The following is a 15,889-nucleotide window of genomic DNA, read 5'->3' as shown; positions in this document are numbered from 1 at the left end:
TGTGTGTGTGTGTCTGTGTGTGTCCGTGTGTGTGTGTGTGTGTTTGTCTGTCTGTGTGTCAGATGTTTTAATATCTCAGCTAATCATGTTTCTATATCTGCAGTAAACCCAGCGGTGCATCGTGCGAGCGTCACACACAAACAGGAAGCAGCAAACGGCTGCATCAGGTTTTTCAAATTAAATCTGTCAAACTGAAGCGTGGGACTTTTACTTTTTATCACGGAGAAAGGAGCGTCTGACCGTCGCCATGGAGACGGTTTGCGTGCACGTCTTTAAAGTGTGAAGCTTGTTGATCCGTGACGTCGTGTCAGTCCGATATATCGCACACGTGAAATGACTTCAATGTCAGATCCGAGACGAATTTAAGATTGGATCGGTCCCATCGCTAAAATAACAACAGGATGTAAAAAGATGGGTGTCCAAGAAAGGAACAAAGTGTCACCCACCTGAGGGAGGGGCTACTGCCCTTTGTGATGTCATGAAGGGAGAATCTGCAAACGGCCTGTTTGAGGACACATTTTCTGACAAGTGGAGCAGACAGAAGACGGAGAGGATGGACTTCTCTCATCACTGGAGGGTTTGGAGACAGACGAGAGACACATGTTAGAGGAACATGGTGTTATAAAACTAATGTCGCCCTGTTGATAACCACAGTCGCCCGTCTCTGCCCTGGACGTCGTGCAGTCGGTTGTAAATTCAGATTCCAATCCGTCAGATGTTGAGTGGGAGTAAAATAAAAATCCACAGCAGATGGTGCTGTTCTCCCTCCAACGACACGTCTCCAGTTACGTCTGCGCTCTACCAAAGCAATGAGAGAGAGAGAGGTATCATCTGTCTGCACAGATTAACAAACTGTGCGAGGAGGAACGCTCGACACGATGCCAGAGCGAGGCGAAGACATGAAGAGAGACGATGATGTCAGTTTGATGTTGGTCATTGTGGTTGATATTTTCATCTGTATGACGAGTGAAACGCCAACCTGTCGAGGGACCACAGGTCGAGTTTTAGCAGCACAGACGGTGAATTTTTACGGCAAATTTTAGAGACGGCCGAAGCTCAGAGGAGTGAATGATCATAAATGAATATAACTGATGTGCTCATGTTTAAAGTGCATATTTAATGGTGAGTGAGTCAGGTCGTTATTACTCTGATTTATCCACCAGGTTGAATAAAGACTGAAAACTACAGGACAAAAGAAAATGCACAGATTACTACCAGACGAAGGTTTATAAGAAGAAATACAAGCGATTCACTAAACGACTCCAGACTTGAGTTTTTGACCATTTTAAGAGGCATGTGTTAATGTTAGCTTAGCATGACTAGCATGATCACGTCCTTCATGTGAAGAAGTTCTGATAAAAGAATTTTAGAATAACTCGGTGACAAATGACTTCAAACATTTTCAACCAAAACAAGAAACACTTTAACTTTTTTACATTAAAATATTTTATTTATTGTTTCACATCAGATCTCGTCAGTCACCTGTCGCTTCAAACAGAGCTGAGAGTTTAAGTATTTACCGAGCTGAAAAGTATTATTCTTCATTTTTATATTTAGTTCATTTATGAGTCGTGCAGTTTAAAAAACTCTGACTGGTTGTAGTTTCTAAAAACAGTCTTGGGCGAGGATGAAGAGCTCTGCTTGTATCTCTGCTTCTTAATGATCTGCTGGTTTATTGAAGCCATCCACCAGCGGCTGACTTATTGATCCCGCTGCTGAGGGATACGGCCTTCACCTTCACACCAAATCTTGCTAATAGGCGGTGAGGGGATTCAGCCCAGGGTCTCGCTTAATGGAAGAGGGAAATGTCGCTGAGGAAAGGCGATCAATGAGGCGGTCGATGAGAATTAGGTCTAACAGGGATCGCTCGGATGTAAAAAAGCAACCAACAGATGCTTCATCGCCAGCAGTCAGATTAGAACAGACTCTGGATTATTTATGTGATGAATTCCAGTATTTTACTTCATCATCCGTCTGGCGTTCATGATGCCTGTTGACGTCTTTAAGGGAAAACACAAACAGAAATTTTAATGGTTTGTTCATGATTTGTGAAATTCAGTTTTAACAGAAAATATCTGAATGTGCATTAAAGACAAGACGTCTTTTCACTGCATCTTTATCCAGGAAAACCCTCTTTATTCATCTGACGCTGTAGCTTCAGTGTTTAGCCAGCTCTGCATGTGGTGGACACTGTAGCTTCAGTGTTTAGCCAGCTCTGCATGTGGTGGACACTGTAGCTTCAGTGTTTAGCCAGCTCTGCATGTGGTGGACACTGTAGCTTCAGTGTTTAGCCAGCTCTGCATATGGTGGGCACTGTAGCTTCAGTGTTTAGCCAGCTCTGCATGTGGTGGACACTGTAGCTTCAGTGTTTAGCCAGCTCTGCATATGGTGGACACTGTAGCTTCAGTGTTTAGCCAGCTCTGCATGGGTCTGTAAAGCTTTCTGTGTTCTAACCTCTCTCCATGTTTTAAAAGCATCTCCAACATTGATCCTAGTTTGAGCAGCTTTCTGCTGCTGGAGCTTATTAGAAACATGCAGAGGCTTTTTAGCTCGGGTACAATCACTTCTATCTGAAGCAGTTCCACTGCCCGCTTCCATCGCTGCAACACCTGTTCACCTGATAACTGCTCTCATATCTGGCAAACCCAGGGGCGTCCAAAACGGCCTTCAAAGCCCCGCCTACCTTCTCTGGTCCAATCAAATCCAGAGCATTCAGGAGCAGAATCTAAAGTTAGAAGGAGGACATACTGGCTGCTGCATTGTTGTCAGAGAAGCTTCAACACAGCAGATTTCCTTCATGATCACAGAGGAAGAGTCAGATTGTGGTTTAATTCTCTCATTGTCAGGAACATTGTGACCCTGGAAAGCCGGCTGCTTGTACAGGCTGATATAAAGAGTTAGTCTGTCTGTGCTCGTGATGCTCCGCCTGTTCACTGTGAGGGAGACCCAGCTGTTTGTTAGCATGGCGGTGGCCTCGGCCCCCACAGGAAGGCAGACCTGGGGTCAGCCTGTGAAGACGCACAGTATCAGGACCTTACATAATGGTCCCATTATGATACACGCTGTTCTAGACTCAGCACTCTGGATGCTATTTTTAGCACAGAGGGTGTGTTGTGGGCTCAAATTGATATATGTGCTGTGGACCGCTGTCACAGTCTTGGTGGTGACAGAGAAGCGTGCTGAGTGAGTGGAGCTTTGATTCGGTCTCAGATATTGTTTTGCATCATGCTCGTAGTCATTCTTTACATACGACTCTTTGTAGACTCTTAAAGCCAGTAAATCTGACAGACTGACTGTCCACATTACAAATTGCAAGTGACCAGATCCGGTCTGCCTGTCCGTACTGACCTGGTCTGATCCACATTGGTTTCTTTTCTTTTTTTGGAACTTTGTTTTTATTTTATTCTTTCTCATAACACAGTTCACAAAACACAATACAGAACAAAACATTCCCTGACAGCATTGCAGACATGAAAAGACAACATGAAGTGACAGTTAAAAAATAAAAACAAAAACAAAAGCAGGAAGACAGCAAGAAAGGACATCGAGACCTTGAAAGCGAAGCAATAACCCAGTAAGACAGAATAGGACAGAGCGGGTTCCCTTTAATTAAAAAAGATCTGTCGTTATAGGCAGCCATCTCTTCAAAAAGATATCAGACTTTAGTTGTCACTGAGCACTTAAGGCCTCCATTCTATACACCTCCATCAGTTTCTGTTTCCACTGTGGATTCATCCATTTTATTGTCACCATTTTCCTTGCAAGCATCAACAGAATATGTACCAAGTGTTTTTGCTCACTGGTGTACCTGTCCATATGAGTCCGTTCAAGAAGACACTGACTTGAGGTAAACTGTAAATCGATTCCCAGAATATGATCTGTCTCAGTCTTTATCTCCTTCCAATAAGAAAGCAACACTGGGCAGTCCCAAAATATGTGTGAGTGGTCACCAACCATTTTACATCTTCTCCAGCAGTACAAATGTGGAAATCACTGAAGGCGTCTTAAAGAACCTTATCTTTGTCTTCCAGTCAAACTCCTTCCAACTGTTACTATTGATGATTGGTGATTGATGACATCCAACACACATTGCTTCCCATTCACCGTCCTCAATTATAACATTTAACTCCAGCTTCCATTTAGCTTTGATGTAAAAAGTCCATCAGCAGATTCCTATATAGACGGGAAACATGCTTTTTATCAGGTTGCTGATGTATTGATACATTGATAAAGTAGTTTTCTATATTTGATGGTGCATTTTCAATAATAATGTCCCAGTCTTCGTGACTCACATTGGTTTCTATGGTAACAGGAAACACAACAGCAAAATGGATGACAGAGACGTGTGATTATTTCTGCTTGTTTCACTTTTTGTTTGTTTTCTTTCACTGGTCAAAGGTCACTTCCTGTTGGATCTACGTCGTCGTTATGTTTCGATGGTTTTCGAGTTGAGAGTGACGCAGAAGACACTGAAGTGACCGAGACGTTCAGATTGAGTCGGATCTGATCTCATGTGGCTTTTTGTGTTCAGACTGGCAAAAAAAAATCAAACCACATAATCTGTGAGGGAGACCCAGCTGTCATCCATAATCTGGACGAGCTAAAAATCAGATTTGGAGGAGCAATGAAAACAAGGCCTGAGAGACCGTGAACATCTGTATCTCATTTATTATATAGTCACAGCCTACGCAAGACCCAAAAACTACCTGTCTACCTCCAGCTTCCAGATATTTCTCCCTTCATTCGTACGCCACTTTTAAAAACAGACGTTTACAAGGCGAAGACAGGAAGTCAGAACAGCAACACAATAAACATCAACTGTGAGGACAAACACAGAAATCTGCAAAAAAATTCCCAACAGATTTGGGATTCTTGGGTCTGATGTCTGAGGTCTTTCTTTGCTCTCTCTTCCATCTTTATGGATGAACAGATATAGAGATGCACACACACGACCCGGACAGACTGAACGCTTCCCGTCTGCTGACATGAGAGACTTCACAGATGGCCGTACAGTTCCCTCGATTCATGCATACATCTGAATTCTGTGTGTGTGTGTGTGTGTGTGTGTGTGTGTGTGTGTGTGTGTGTAATACAGTCAGCTGTTAGCGAGTGTACTCTGACCGGCCTGCAGCATGTCTGACCCACATGACCTCGAGAGCTGTGATGATGATGATGATGATGATGATGATGATGATGACGTGCATCCTCCTTAAAATACATAAAAACACAAAAGGAGAAAAAAAAACAAAAGAAAGAGGGTTCTAGAGTTTGGTCACAAATGTCAAGAGGCAGATGGAGAACCTTCTCTTCATGATGAACGTCAGCACAACAAAACCCTCAGACGTGAGTCATCCATCATCATGGGAATCAGTCTTCATAGTAACACAGTGGCATAATGGCACACGCGTGAAGTGTGTCACGTCTCCGTGTCTAAAGATAGAATTGAACACATGATGGAGGATTCTCTTTTCATGTGCAGAATACAATCCCACTACAATCTCTTAACCTGGAAGGTTGGGGGTTAGATCCCCAGCTCCTGCAGCCACATGGCCCATGTGTCCTTGAGCAAGACGCTCCCCCCCCCTTCCAAGTTGTTCCCGCTGCTTCTTTGGCGGTGTATGAATGGATGAGTTCTGTGGACGAGCAGAGACTCTCCGCCCACCCTACGGAGGAAGCCCATTTCAGCCGCTTGTATCCGGGATCGATCTTCGCCACTTTATGCACATAGATGCACAGCAGCTTACTTTTTAGTTTTTAGATAACAAAAAAAACAGGTGTTAAAAGTGCATTTTCTACTTCACACACTGTGTAGTTTTAGCTGCTGTTTCTGAGCCCAACATTCATGTTCTGGTCTTCTCTCACAGCTCCAGTCAGCGCCGCGTGTTCTTGTCTTCAAAGCTGTAAAAAACAACAACAACAACAACAACACACAAATATCAGAGCGGTCGAGTGAGAGCGTTTAGCAGCATATTTCCCTCCAGGCTTAAATGAGGCCCATCAGAGAGAAAGGAGGAGATGAATGTTGGACTCTTAATTAATACTAATGTTGCTGTGCGTGTAATGAACACCCCACTCATCGGTACAACTTTATAAAAAGGGTCATTTGTCAGTCGTGTGTTTGGACATAATTGAAGCATTTGCTAGTATTTTAATGGACGCCTGCTGTGTGTTTGTTAGACACTGACAGTCACAAGTAAAGAAAATGTCAATAGTTCAGCTGCCTCTGCCTCGGCAACACAAAAGTAAATGACCACGTGAGCCGCACAAACAGCCGGGAGGCAGCGCTAAAACACAAACGTTATTGGCACACTGGTCAGTCCCCTCCCCCACACGCCCATATCTGGGTCATTGTTCGATGAGCGATCTTTCATGAAACTCAATACGTGCTGACAGGCCACATTAAATGGTGGCTGATGTAGGCGGGCGGCTGCGTTAAAGGTGCACGCAGTGTAAAGGTTATCTAAAGGTGGGCTGCTAAATGAATTGACGTTATGAGGTGGGTTCCAAGAAGCAGCACGCTCCGAGCTTCGGCCTGCGTTACGACTGTCTGAGAGGTAGAACAGCAGGCGATAGAAGCTGTTATTGAGTAACCTTTTCTATGAACTTGTGCTCTATCAAGCTGGATATTTATTCTGCACGGTGGCTCCACTGATGAAGCAGGAGGTTAAAGTGTCTGGCTCATGATTCTCCAGAGATCTGTTCCTGCTGCTGAGTGGAGAATATTCTTGATTTATTTTGTCAGATAATATACGTTACACTTTGTGAATGTAAAGTTACACAAATCCCCGTCACACACGAAAGAGCACAATAAGAGGAAATAATTGGTTTGAGGCAACCAACAACTTTTGAAAGGTTTTGCGAGTTAATAAGCGACTTCAAGGACTTTAGCCCTGTTTCCACCGAGCGGTCCAGATCGGTTCGTCTTGGTACGGCGCACATTTTCGGTTTCCGATCTGTACCGTCCCACTTTTTGGGACCCTTCTGTTGGGGTGCCAAGAATGTGGAACGGACCCAAGAAGGTGGAGCTAAACACTGCAGTCCACTGATTGGTTGAAAGAATCGTCACTTCCTGTGTTACGCCGGTAAACAAAACTCCGCCGTGTTTAAACGATACAGAGCCGATTGTTTACGTCTCTCCTCGCCGCACACGGCCTTCTCTGAAACAAAGCTGGATTGAGTTGTTGTAATAAAGAGTCACATGACAGTGACAGAGGAGATGACCTGCTGGATGTCTCCAGCGTTGGTTTTGTTTGTGTAGCGTTTTTCTCCTTTGTTGAATTTATTAGTTAGCGGTTAGCTGTTAGCGGTTAGCTGTTTGCTGTTAGCGTTTTGTTTTTTTAGCACTTTCAGTTACTCTATTTATAAATGGTGCTCTGTAGAAACATTTGCTTTGCCTCGCAGCAAATAAAATACGCAGCATCTCTCTGGATTTGGATTCTTCTGAGTTTTTTAAGCAAAGAAAAGTATCTTTGACTTTGACTAATAAACGTGTGGCCTTTCTCAAGACAAGTAAAGATGCAAAAAATATGCATTAAATGAACATTACAACAAATGTGCAAAACTTTAAACAGCTATCTTACACCTTCGCTCACTTATATTGGGAGAACCCCAGGGCTCCATGCTAGGTCCCTTATTGTTTAATGTATGTTTACTTTAAGCTCCCTCTGTATGCTGATCACACCAGATAATTAAGACCTATCCAAAGATCTAGGCTGGTTATTCCCCTCCCTCCCAGCATCACTATCTTTATTACACACAGTTTCTGCATCTCCAGCAGATCTGATGTTTGGTCGTTTCTCTTTCTTTGCCGTCCTCTTTTCTCGTCCTGTCGATGATTCTGTGCTAAGCAGAAGGATTTCTTACATCTCATGTCGAGATGCTGCTGCGTCTCTAAGCCCCTGACTTCATTACTATTGATTGTTTTTTTGTTTGTTTTTTTTTCACTGAGCCAATCCTCTGAGTTGAGCTCATTTTCACTCTTCGTGCATCTCTCTGGATAACAGCCCCAAATGTGTGAAATGTCAATGACCCTGTTCGGGATTACAATGATGGCTGAAAACAGGCGGCTGCACCTTCATTTAAATAAACTATCATGCAAACGAAAGATAATTAAAAACTGTTCATAGAACAGAGAAGTACAAGTAAAAGGAATCATCTCCTGTTTTCTTCGCCATGCAATCAGTCATTCTTCTTTTCTGCTGTGAGGTCAATGAAACATCCAATCGAGGACGATAAACGTGACTTATTGTACCTCATGTTTCCTCGTATCCAGGAGACTTATGGCCATTTTGGACAATTGCACACCATCAGATTTATGTCCTCTGCTGTTTGGGGCCAGTGTGGGCACCACGCACATCGAGCTGCAGCGCAGATGATGCAGGAGCTAAAAGTCCTGTTTCAGACCTGCAGAGTTAGGCAACACATCTGCTGTAATTCTTATTTACTTTCAACATCAACCAACTAAAATAAAAGCTTTGGAAACAGACAGGAATGAGTCTGTAAAGAATGCATCCACACGTGTCTCATGGGACTGTACAGCGTGGAGACACCCAGCTTTCACTCAGGTCACATCTTCCCTACATTCATATTTAACTGCAGATGTTCTAATGATTAAAAATACATTTGCATGCAAAAAAAAAAAAAAGCATTGCTGATGCATTTTCAGTAATGCAGAATGTAGCAGAGTCCCCTCATATCAAGCACTACTAAAGTCTTTACTCCCTCTAGTCCCATGGAGCTTCCAGCGGCCATTATTACTTTTTCATTAAGTGCTTTTTGAGGCATTTTGTGTCTCAAATGGAAAGTGAGAGAGAGAGAGAGAGAGAGAGAGAGAGTGAGAGAGAGAGAGAGAGAGAGAGAGAGAGAGAGAGAGAGCAGGTGAATTTCACCCTGTCTCAGCAAAATGAACCCACCCAACAAGGCTAGTTGGGGGGGGGGGGGCAGATGCAGAGGAGAACATGCTCCTGTCAGGCGGGATTCAAACGAGCAACCTCCTCACTAGGAGCACTAACCACTGGACATACAGCACAGGCCCATACCTGTTTTTCTTTATGGGATGCTTCAGATCTCATTTCTGTTTCCCCAGAGAACAAAGAAAGTCAAAGTAACCCCTCCTGTCCCCTTGCATAATCTTTCAAGTCTCTATATTCCTTAGTTTGTCCTTTCTCCTCCGTCTCTCTGTGTTCATCTTCTTACTTTTCCCTTCTTCCCTCTGCCCTGTCAGGAGAACATCCCACAGGTTGGTACACTCACTGCTCGTTGAGTTAAATGTTAAAGGATGCCACTGTGACCCGAGCAGAGATGGCTCGAAAGAAGGAGGAGGAGGAGGAGGAGGAGGAGGAGGAGGAAGGATGTCGAGACTAGTAAAGAGAGTCAGAGAGATCAGAAAGAGAAAACATGAAGAGCAAAGGACCTCGGGGGTTTTTAAGGGGAGGGATGAAAGGGGGTTGATGGAGGGATGTGACGTGAGCGAGCGGGAGTATGGAAACTGATCATTGGAGGCAGCGCTCTCTCTCTCTCTCTCTCTCTCTCTCTCTCGCTCGCTCGCTCGCTCTGACCAGACTCTGCCAGAGAGAAATAAACATCCACATAGTCATACAGTGACATGCAGCGCAGAGAGCCGCTGCTGCTCCCTCCTCCTCCTCTCTCGCTCACACTCCGGTTCATTACGCACACTCTTGCCTCGCAGCTGACAGAAGGAGACCCGGAGGGGCACAACCACAAACACAAACACACGCGCACGCACGCACGCACGCACGCGCGGGGGCAGGAATGTAAGTGAGGAGCTTCTATCCGGAAACATCTGGCTGCTGGACTCCTCCCTTCGTCTTCCCGGTGACTCGACTCTGCAGCAGGTGAGCGGCGTGTTGATGTTCACAGCTCGCGCATGTCGCAGTGACCACTACATGCTGAAACATGTGACATTCTTCTCCGCTCTTTGGCACGCGAGCCCCTCGTCTCGTGCAGCATCCTCCCTGCACCACGGGAGGACGGTGAGGGAGATCTGACAACATGATCATGTGCGCAAAATAGATGTTTCTTCTATTGCTAAGAAGGTCACTGACGGCTGATTGTTGTGGGAAGATGCGCTGCAGTTACAACACCCGAAAGAGAGAGAGAGAGAGAGAGAGAGAGAGAGAGAGAGAGAGAGAGCAGGAACACGCTGCTGTATCACAGATGCTTTCACTGTGCTGGAGTTCTCTGGAGACTGAACACAAATAAGGATCTCGTAGTGCAGCGCTGTGATTTCCCCCCTCTGTCTGTGTGAAACATGAAATGAGACGCTGCAGATCGTTTGTAGCTGCAGATCAAAGTTTGTGTGAGGGAGGCGGATTCCCACGCACCCAGCATGTGAGCGCAGCAGCACGGTGCGTGTTGACTGCAAGATTTTTCTCCTTCTTTTCTCAAGTCCATACATAAAATAATGATTTCCTTTGAATAATTAACGCAGCTTTTGTTTACGCAATGTGGCTTTTTTTTTTCTCCCCCCCGCGCGTGGCACCACGTGCACAAAGTCCAAACATTTAGACGTGACTGAAAAAGAACATGGATGTGTATGTATTCATTGCACGCACGCGCCTTTCTCCACACGGACACGTCCACTTGTTGATCTGAAGGGTTGGAGCAAATGCTTCCCTGGCGATGTGACACACACACACACACACACACACACACAAGCTGATTATTTATTTATTTGTTTATTTGTTAGCTGTAAAAGATGCCAGACTATAGCAGAAGTGCTGGTTTCCATCTGTTGTCCTCTCAGGCAGGTAAAGTACAAACCAGACTGAACACAAGCTTGTGTAAATGTCCATAGAGTCCTATGGACGTACTCATGTTGACGTGGTAATTTTTCGTATCCATCTATATTTTTATTGAATCTTTGGTTTACTGTCGCTGAGTCATTGTGATGTTCTCTAACTGATGCTGCTGATGCTACTTTTACATTTTTTTTTTTGGTGCCGGCTTCTCCGTGGAAGGTAGACCTCATCGTGCTCTCTGCGCTATGTGAGCGCCTCGCGTGAAACGTCATGGAAGAAACCACAGGACCACGAAGACTATTTCATTATCCAGATGTTTCCAAACATCCCAACTTGAGCTAATAATCGATGTTTGGTCGATCAATACAGGCTGAGAGTTAAAGGTGACCGAGTCATGCCACACCTTTAATATAATAAACACGTGGTGAAGTTATGGAGATGAAAGGCTGAAAGGTGCTGATGGGCGTGGCCGTTACTCAATGACGGCGTCTGATGTCGTCGCTCATGAAACACACAGTTCAGTGTTCAGATGCAGATTTAAGTCGAAGTCAGCCGTGTTGTCGACACGGCGGCGAGTCAGGAGGACGCGAGGTCGACTGACAGGAAGCATCAGCTCAGCTCTGAGAGACGTTCAGTGTCCGTGCTCCTCGATCGTACCGTCTACACATCACCCTGTGTGGTTTCTAAGACGGCATATTCCCACTGCAGCCATGTTGCCGTGACGATGAGAGAGAGAGAGACGTTACTGTTTGTAAGCTTCAAATAGATTCAACTGCTTTTCACCAAAGGTTTGTAAAAATGTGACGAAGGATGGGTTCACGTTAGAGACCCAGGAACCAGATCAGACCACGCTCCACCCCAACGTCTCAGACGTACCCGGGTCCTGTAGCCCGAGTCCACTTGATGAGGTGTTCTGGACTACGGGCTCAAACAAGGACGTGGACGTCTATGTGACTTACTCATTCTGAACGGCTCGAGCTGCACGGGAGGGTCATGGTTTCCCTCCTGTGCTTTAATGTTTCCTCGTCTTGTGTTTATTTTAGTCTTTAGTGTGTGTCCCTGTGTCCTCCTGTTACCTGAAAGTTTACTTCCTGTGTTGTGTTTTAAGTCTAGTCTTTAGTGTTTCCTGTTTTATTTTGTAGTATCTGGTTTTGGTGGTGTCAGTGTTGGGTTTTACTTTGTACTTGTCCTCCAGTGTTCCTGTCTGCTGTTCTTTGTTCCTTGTGTTTCCCGCCTGATGTTCCTCACCTGTCTGATTAGTCTCACCTGTGTCTGATTACCCCTCGTCTATTTAGTCTCTGTGTTTGCCTCAGTTTCTTGTCGGTTCATTGTCTTGTCGGATGTCGGTTGTCGTGGCCTGTTGTTTCCTCTCCCTGCTCCCTGTGTTTCCCCTCGTCGTGGTTTTTGGATTTTGGTTTTTCTTGGTTTTTTGTCACTCATGCTTTGAGACATTTTGGATTTAGTTTCTTTAAGTACGTTTTTGTTTTGCCTTTTTGTTAAAATAAATTAAGTTTATTCTGCACTTGGGTCCTCCTCTCCTGTTTCCTACCTGCTAACACGTGTCAGTGTTGGGTTTTACTTTGTACTTGTCCTCTAGTGTTCCTGTCTGCTGTTCTTTGTTCCTTGTGTTTCCCGCCTGCTTGTCCTCACCTGTCTGATTAGTCTCACCTGCGTCTGATTACCCCTCGTCTATTTCGTCTCTGTCTTTTCCTCAGTCTCTTGTCGGTTCATTGTCTCTGTCTTTGTCTTTGGTCGTCTGTTTGTCGTTGTCGCTTTTTGCCTGTTCCTTTGGATTTAGTTTTTTTGCTCCCTGGATCGACTTTGTTTTCTTCTCACTCGTGTCTCGAGACGTTTTTTGGATTTAGTCTTTGTGCCAGTTTTGTTTTTTCCCTTTTTGTTAAATAAATGTGGTTTTCTGCAGTTGGATCCTTCCTCCCGCGTTTCCTACCTCCGATCGTGACGCAACTCAGCTAGCTTGACGGATCGGTTAGCATGTTCTGTGTACACGCTCAAGTGATCTCACCTGGCCAACGAGTGTCCTGGTGGAGGAGCCAGAATCTCCTGCATGCTCAAGCAGAACCTCCAAACCTTCGACGCTGTGTAGCGCCTCATCACCAATCAAACATCCATGCAACAGAAGTCTGGATCAGAAAACAGAAACATAATCCACATCCGGGATCCTTCATGCATCTCCACAGATAAATCCGTCCGTCTCTCCTGGTGAAAACGTTTCTGTGAACACGCCGTCGAATGTGATTTTAACAGCCTGTTGTTCCACATCTTTTAAAAGGTCTCAATCCATTTTCAGACGAAGGTTGATTTTGCTGCCGGCTCTGTCGAACATTAGCTGACAAAACGTGAATGTCAACGCTTTAAATGTCAAGTCCCTGCAACGAGATCGGAGAATAAAACCATCCACAGACAAAGGGATGTTTCGTGCAGTCAGGTTGGGAAGGAAAATCACAGAAATATGACGTGTTGAATAATGGGACATAAACATGTGCTCTTTGTAAATCTGTTTATATTAATACACTTTAAAGACGCTCTGTCTCCAGCTCTGTGTCCATCCAGCCTGACTTCGGCTCCTTTGAGCCTGGAGTCCTGAATGAGTTGTGTGCAGCTGCTAACAGGTGTCGTGACGTCTGTGTGTTGTTTTGCAGTGTGTGACGCCCCGCTGTGTGCTGCTGCTGCTGCTGCTGTTCGGGGAATGCTCGGCGGACGCGGAGACGAGGCGTGAACACGATGAGCAGCCTGCAGGACAAATGGGTCACTCTGACCCCGGCTGAATTCGCCCTGCTGCAGGAGTACACTCAGTGTGAGTAAAGAGGCGCTCTGTGTCGTCGTGTTGTTGGAAGGTGTCACTGTGCGTGTAATGATGTCACTCCTCCGAGAGCGCTCGTTCACCAGGAGGCCGTCGGCTCCTCAAATCTTCAGCAGCTTATTCTCAGAGATGAGATTAAATGCAACACTTTTTGCATTTAATTATTTTAGTGTCTCCGCTGGAAGCTGTTCATGATGTGAGAAAACCTCACAGTGTATGAAACATGGACGTATCCTGAGTGACGTCTCCCACTGCTCACTGAAGCCAAGCTGCAAGCAATCTGCAATGTTCAAAATTGAAGCCGGTGCAGAAGTGCAAAATCCTGCAGTTCCTCGAGTGTCCACTAGAGGCACAGGAAGTCACATACACACCCATTCTAAGAGAGGCAGATGTTGTCAGTGTAATTTTAAATCTGAGCCAGTGAAGTATTTGTTTTTTCCCTCGGGGCTGCAGAGATCTTTAATCGCTCGCTTCTTTAATATTTTGATTTTCTCGCGTGCGCTCTTAACGGACGCTGCAGCTTTTAAGTCACGCCGTGTCGAACCCACGTCCCAACGAGAGAGAGACTTCCCTGCTGCGCTCCTGTAAACATCACCGTCATCGAGTAGTGAGCCTGTTCAAGAATCAAGAGAAACGACGGCTCTTAAAACTGGAAGTCTCGGGCAGCGTAGTGGACGTTACCGTGGCGATCGAGCCTGGAGTTTTACGTGGCGCTCCGAGATGTTGGGACACGCTTCGGGAGCTGCGACCTGACAGGCCGACTGAGGGACGTTGTGCAGCGTCCACACAGTTCTGCACAGTTCTGGTTGTTCGGTGTTATAACTCGATGTGAAGCTCGTTTCAGCCTCTCACGTCACGTGACGTGTTCGACGCACGTGAACCGCTGCATCTTTAATCTGCTACTCGGAGGATGACGCTGAATAATTCATGCTTCAGCCCCGATCTTTTGTGCTCCTCTGTTTCACTGCTAATAACATTTCTCTCTGCAGCTGCTCCGTGCCCGCCTGTTTTTTTAACCCTGAGGATCTCCGCGGATTCTTTATGGGGAAAAGATGGTTACTCAGAGAGTCGGTTTTATTGTCTCCCTTTGGAGGAATTTGTCTGTAAACATGTAACATAAACTTTCTAACCGCACAGAACACACATCACTTCATCGGCACTTTTTGCACACGCTCATTTTTTTTTTTTGATTGCATGTAGAGAAACAAAGAAACAGGCGAAACGATCTCCCATGTGTTCGAGTCGCACGCAGGCGACACGTGAAAACAAAATGAAAACACGTAGAAAGTAAAGAGAGGTGATGTCATTGCTAGTGAGTGGCGTGTTGGTCCATCAGAATGTCTTTAGTCAATAAACGCTGATTCTACTGTGTTACATGAGCAAAGCTGACTAATCTGGAGTTCCACAAAACGGCCAAAACTTCTTTCATGTCACCTCGAACTCCACATCGCCACCGTGTTCATTTGTTTTTCAAAACACTTTCTCACATTTTCTCATTTTGTTTTGCACTTCCTGGCCACCGTTTTCTCTTCTTCTGCGTCCACGTCCGTTTTTTATTGCCAGTTTGAATCTCGTCCAATCGCAGAGCTGCATCCTCTCCTGAGCTCAAATGCTGCGCCGTCATTGGCTGGAGGAAACACACCAGCTCCGTCCAGAAAATTTCAAATTTTACGGTTAATAACTCTCGATGTTCAAAATATTTTTTCAGTTTCTACTGATCAGTAAACAAAACTGTAAAATTAGAGAAAATAACATTATCTGTTTATTTATTTCAGTTATTTTAATGTTTTGTTTTTGTTTTGTTTTTTTTACCAGTAATGACAAATAACATTTATTTATCTTACAATATAAATTATACTTTCTGCTTCCAAAGATTTCATACTGTAAATGCATGTAAAAACACAATAATTATCTGTATTTAAATCATTATAAAGGGATATATAAAATAATTTATTTTATTTTATTTTCCTGTAATTTCAAAATAAAGCTAATTAATTTCATTTTTGGGAATATTTTTCCATTAAAACATTTGAATGTGAAGCATTATGTAAAGGTTGACGACCATACTTTAAACTAACATATTTTAAATGTAATATTAATTAATTATTATATTTATGTTCATGTGTATTTTTACATTTAAACTCTGATTATAATCTAGCTAGTTATATAAAGCTTTACGTCCATACCAATAAAGTTAGTTTTTTAAGTAGGTTATGTGAAACCACAGAAGTTAAGGGTTACATGTGTTTTATGTTTCTGTCATTGATGGATCCAGAATCTCTCGATACATCGTGGAGTCTTTTTTATC

General features: G+C 44.4%; 1 protein-coding gene across 3 annotated transcripts in view; it reads left to right on the top strand.

The window, feature by feature from the left end:
* The first annotated feature begins 9,258 nt into the window (after window positions 1-9,258).
* dgkb (diacylglycerol kinase, beta) overlaps window positions 9,259-15,889 on the top strand; it is a 56,861-nt gene continuing 50,230 nt past the window's right edge. The window contains exons 1-2 of one of the 3 annotated variants that reach the window (XM_079343610.1): window positions 9,259-9,854; window positions 13,421-13,575. In XM_079343610.1, the coding sequence (XP_079199736.1) occupies window positions 13,503-13,575 (73 nt within the window). In that variant the 5' untranslated portion in view covers window positions 9,259-9,854; window positions 13,421-13,502. Of the gene's footprint in view, window positions 9,855-12,355; window positions 12,633-13,318; window positions 13,576-15,889 lie in introns of those variants that run through there. The other 2 variants (XM_079343611.1, XM_079343612.1) reach the window with 2 other exon arrangements.

Source organism: Symphodus melops (assembly GCF_947650265.1).
Source record: "Symphodus melops genome assembly, chromosome: 5".
NCBI lineage: Eukaryota > Metazoa > Chordata > Actinopteri > Labriformes > Labridae > Symphodus > Symphodus melops.
This window is presented reverse-complemented; position numbering and strand designations above follow the sequence as displayed.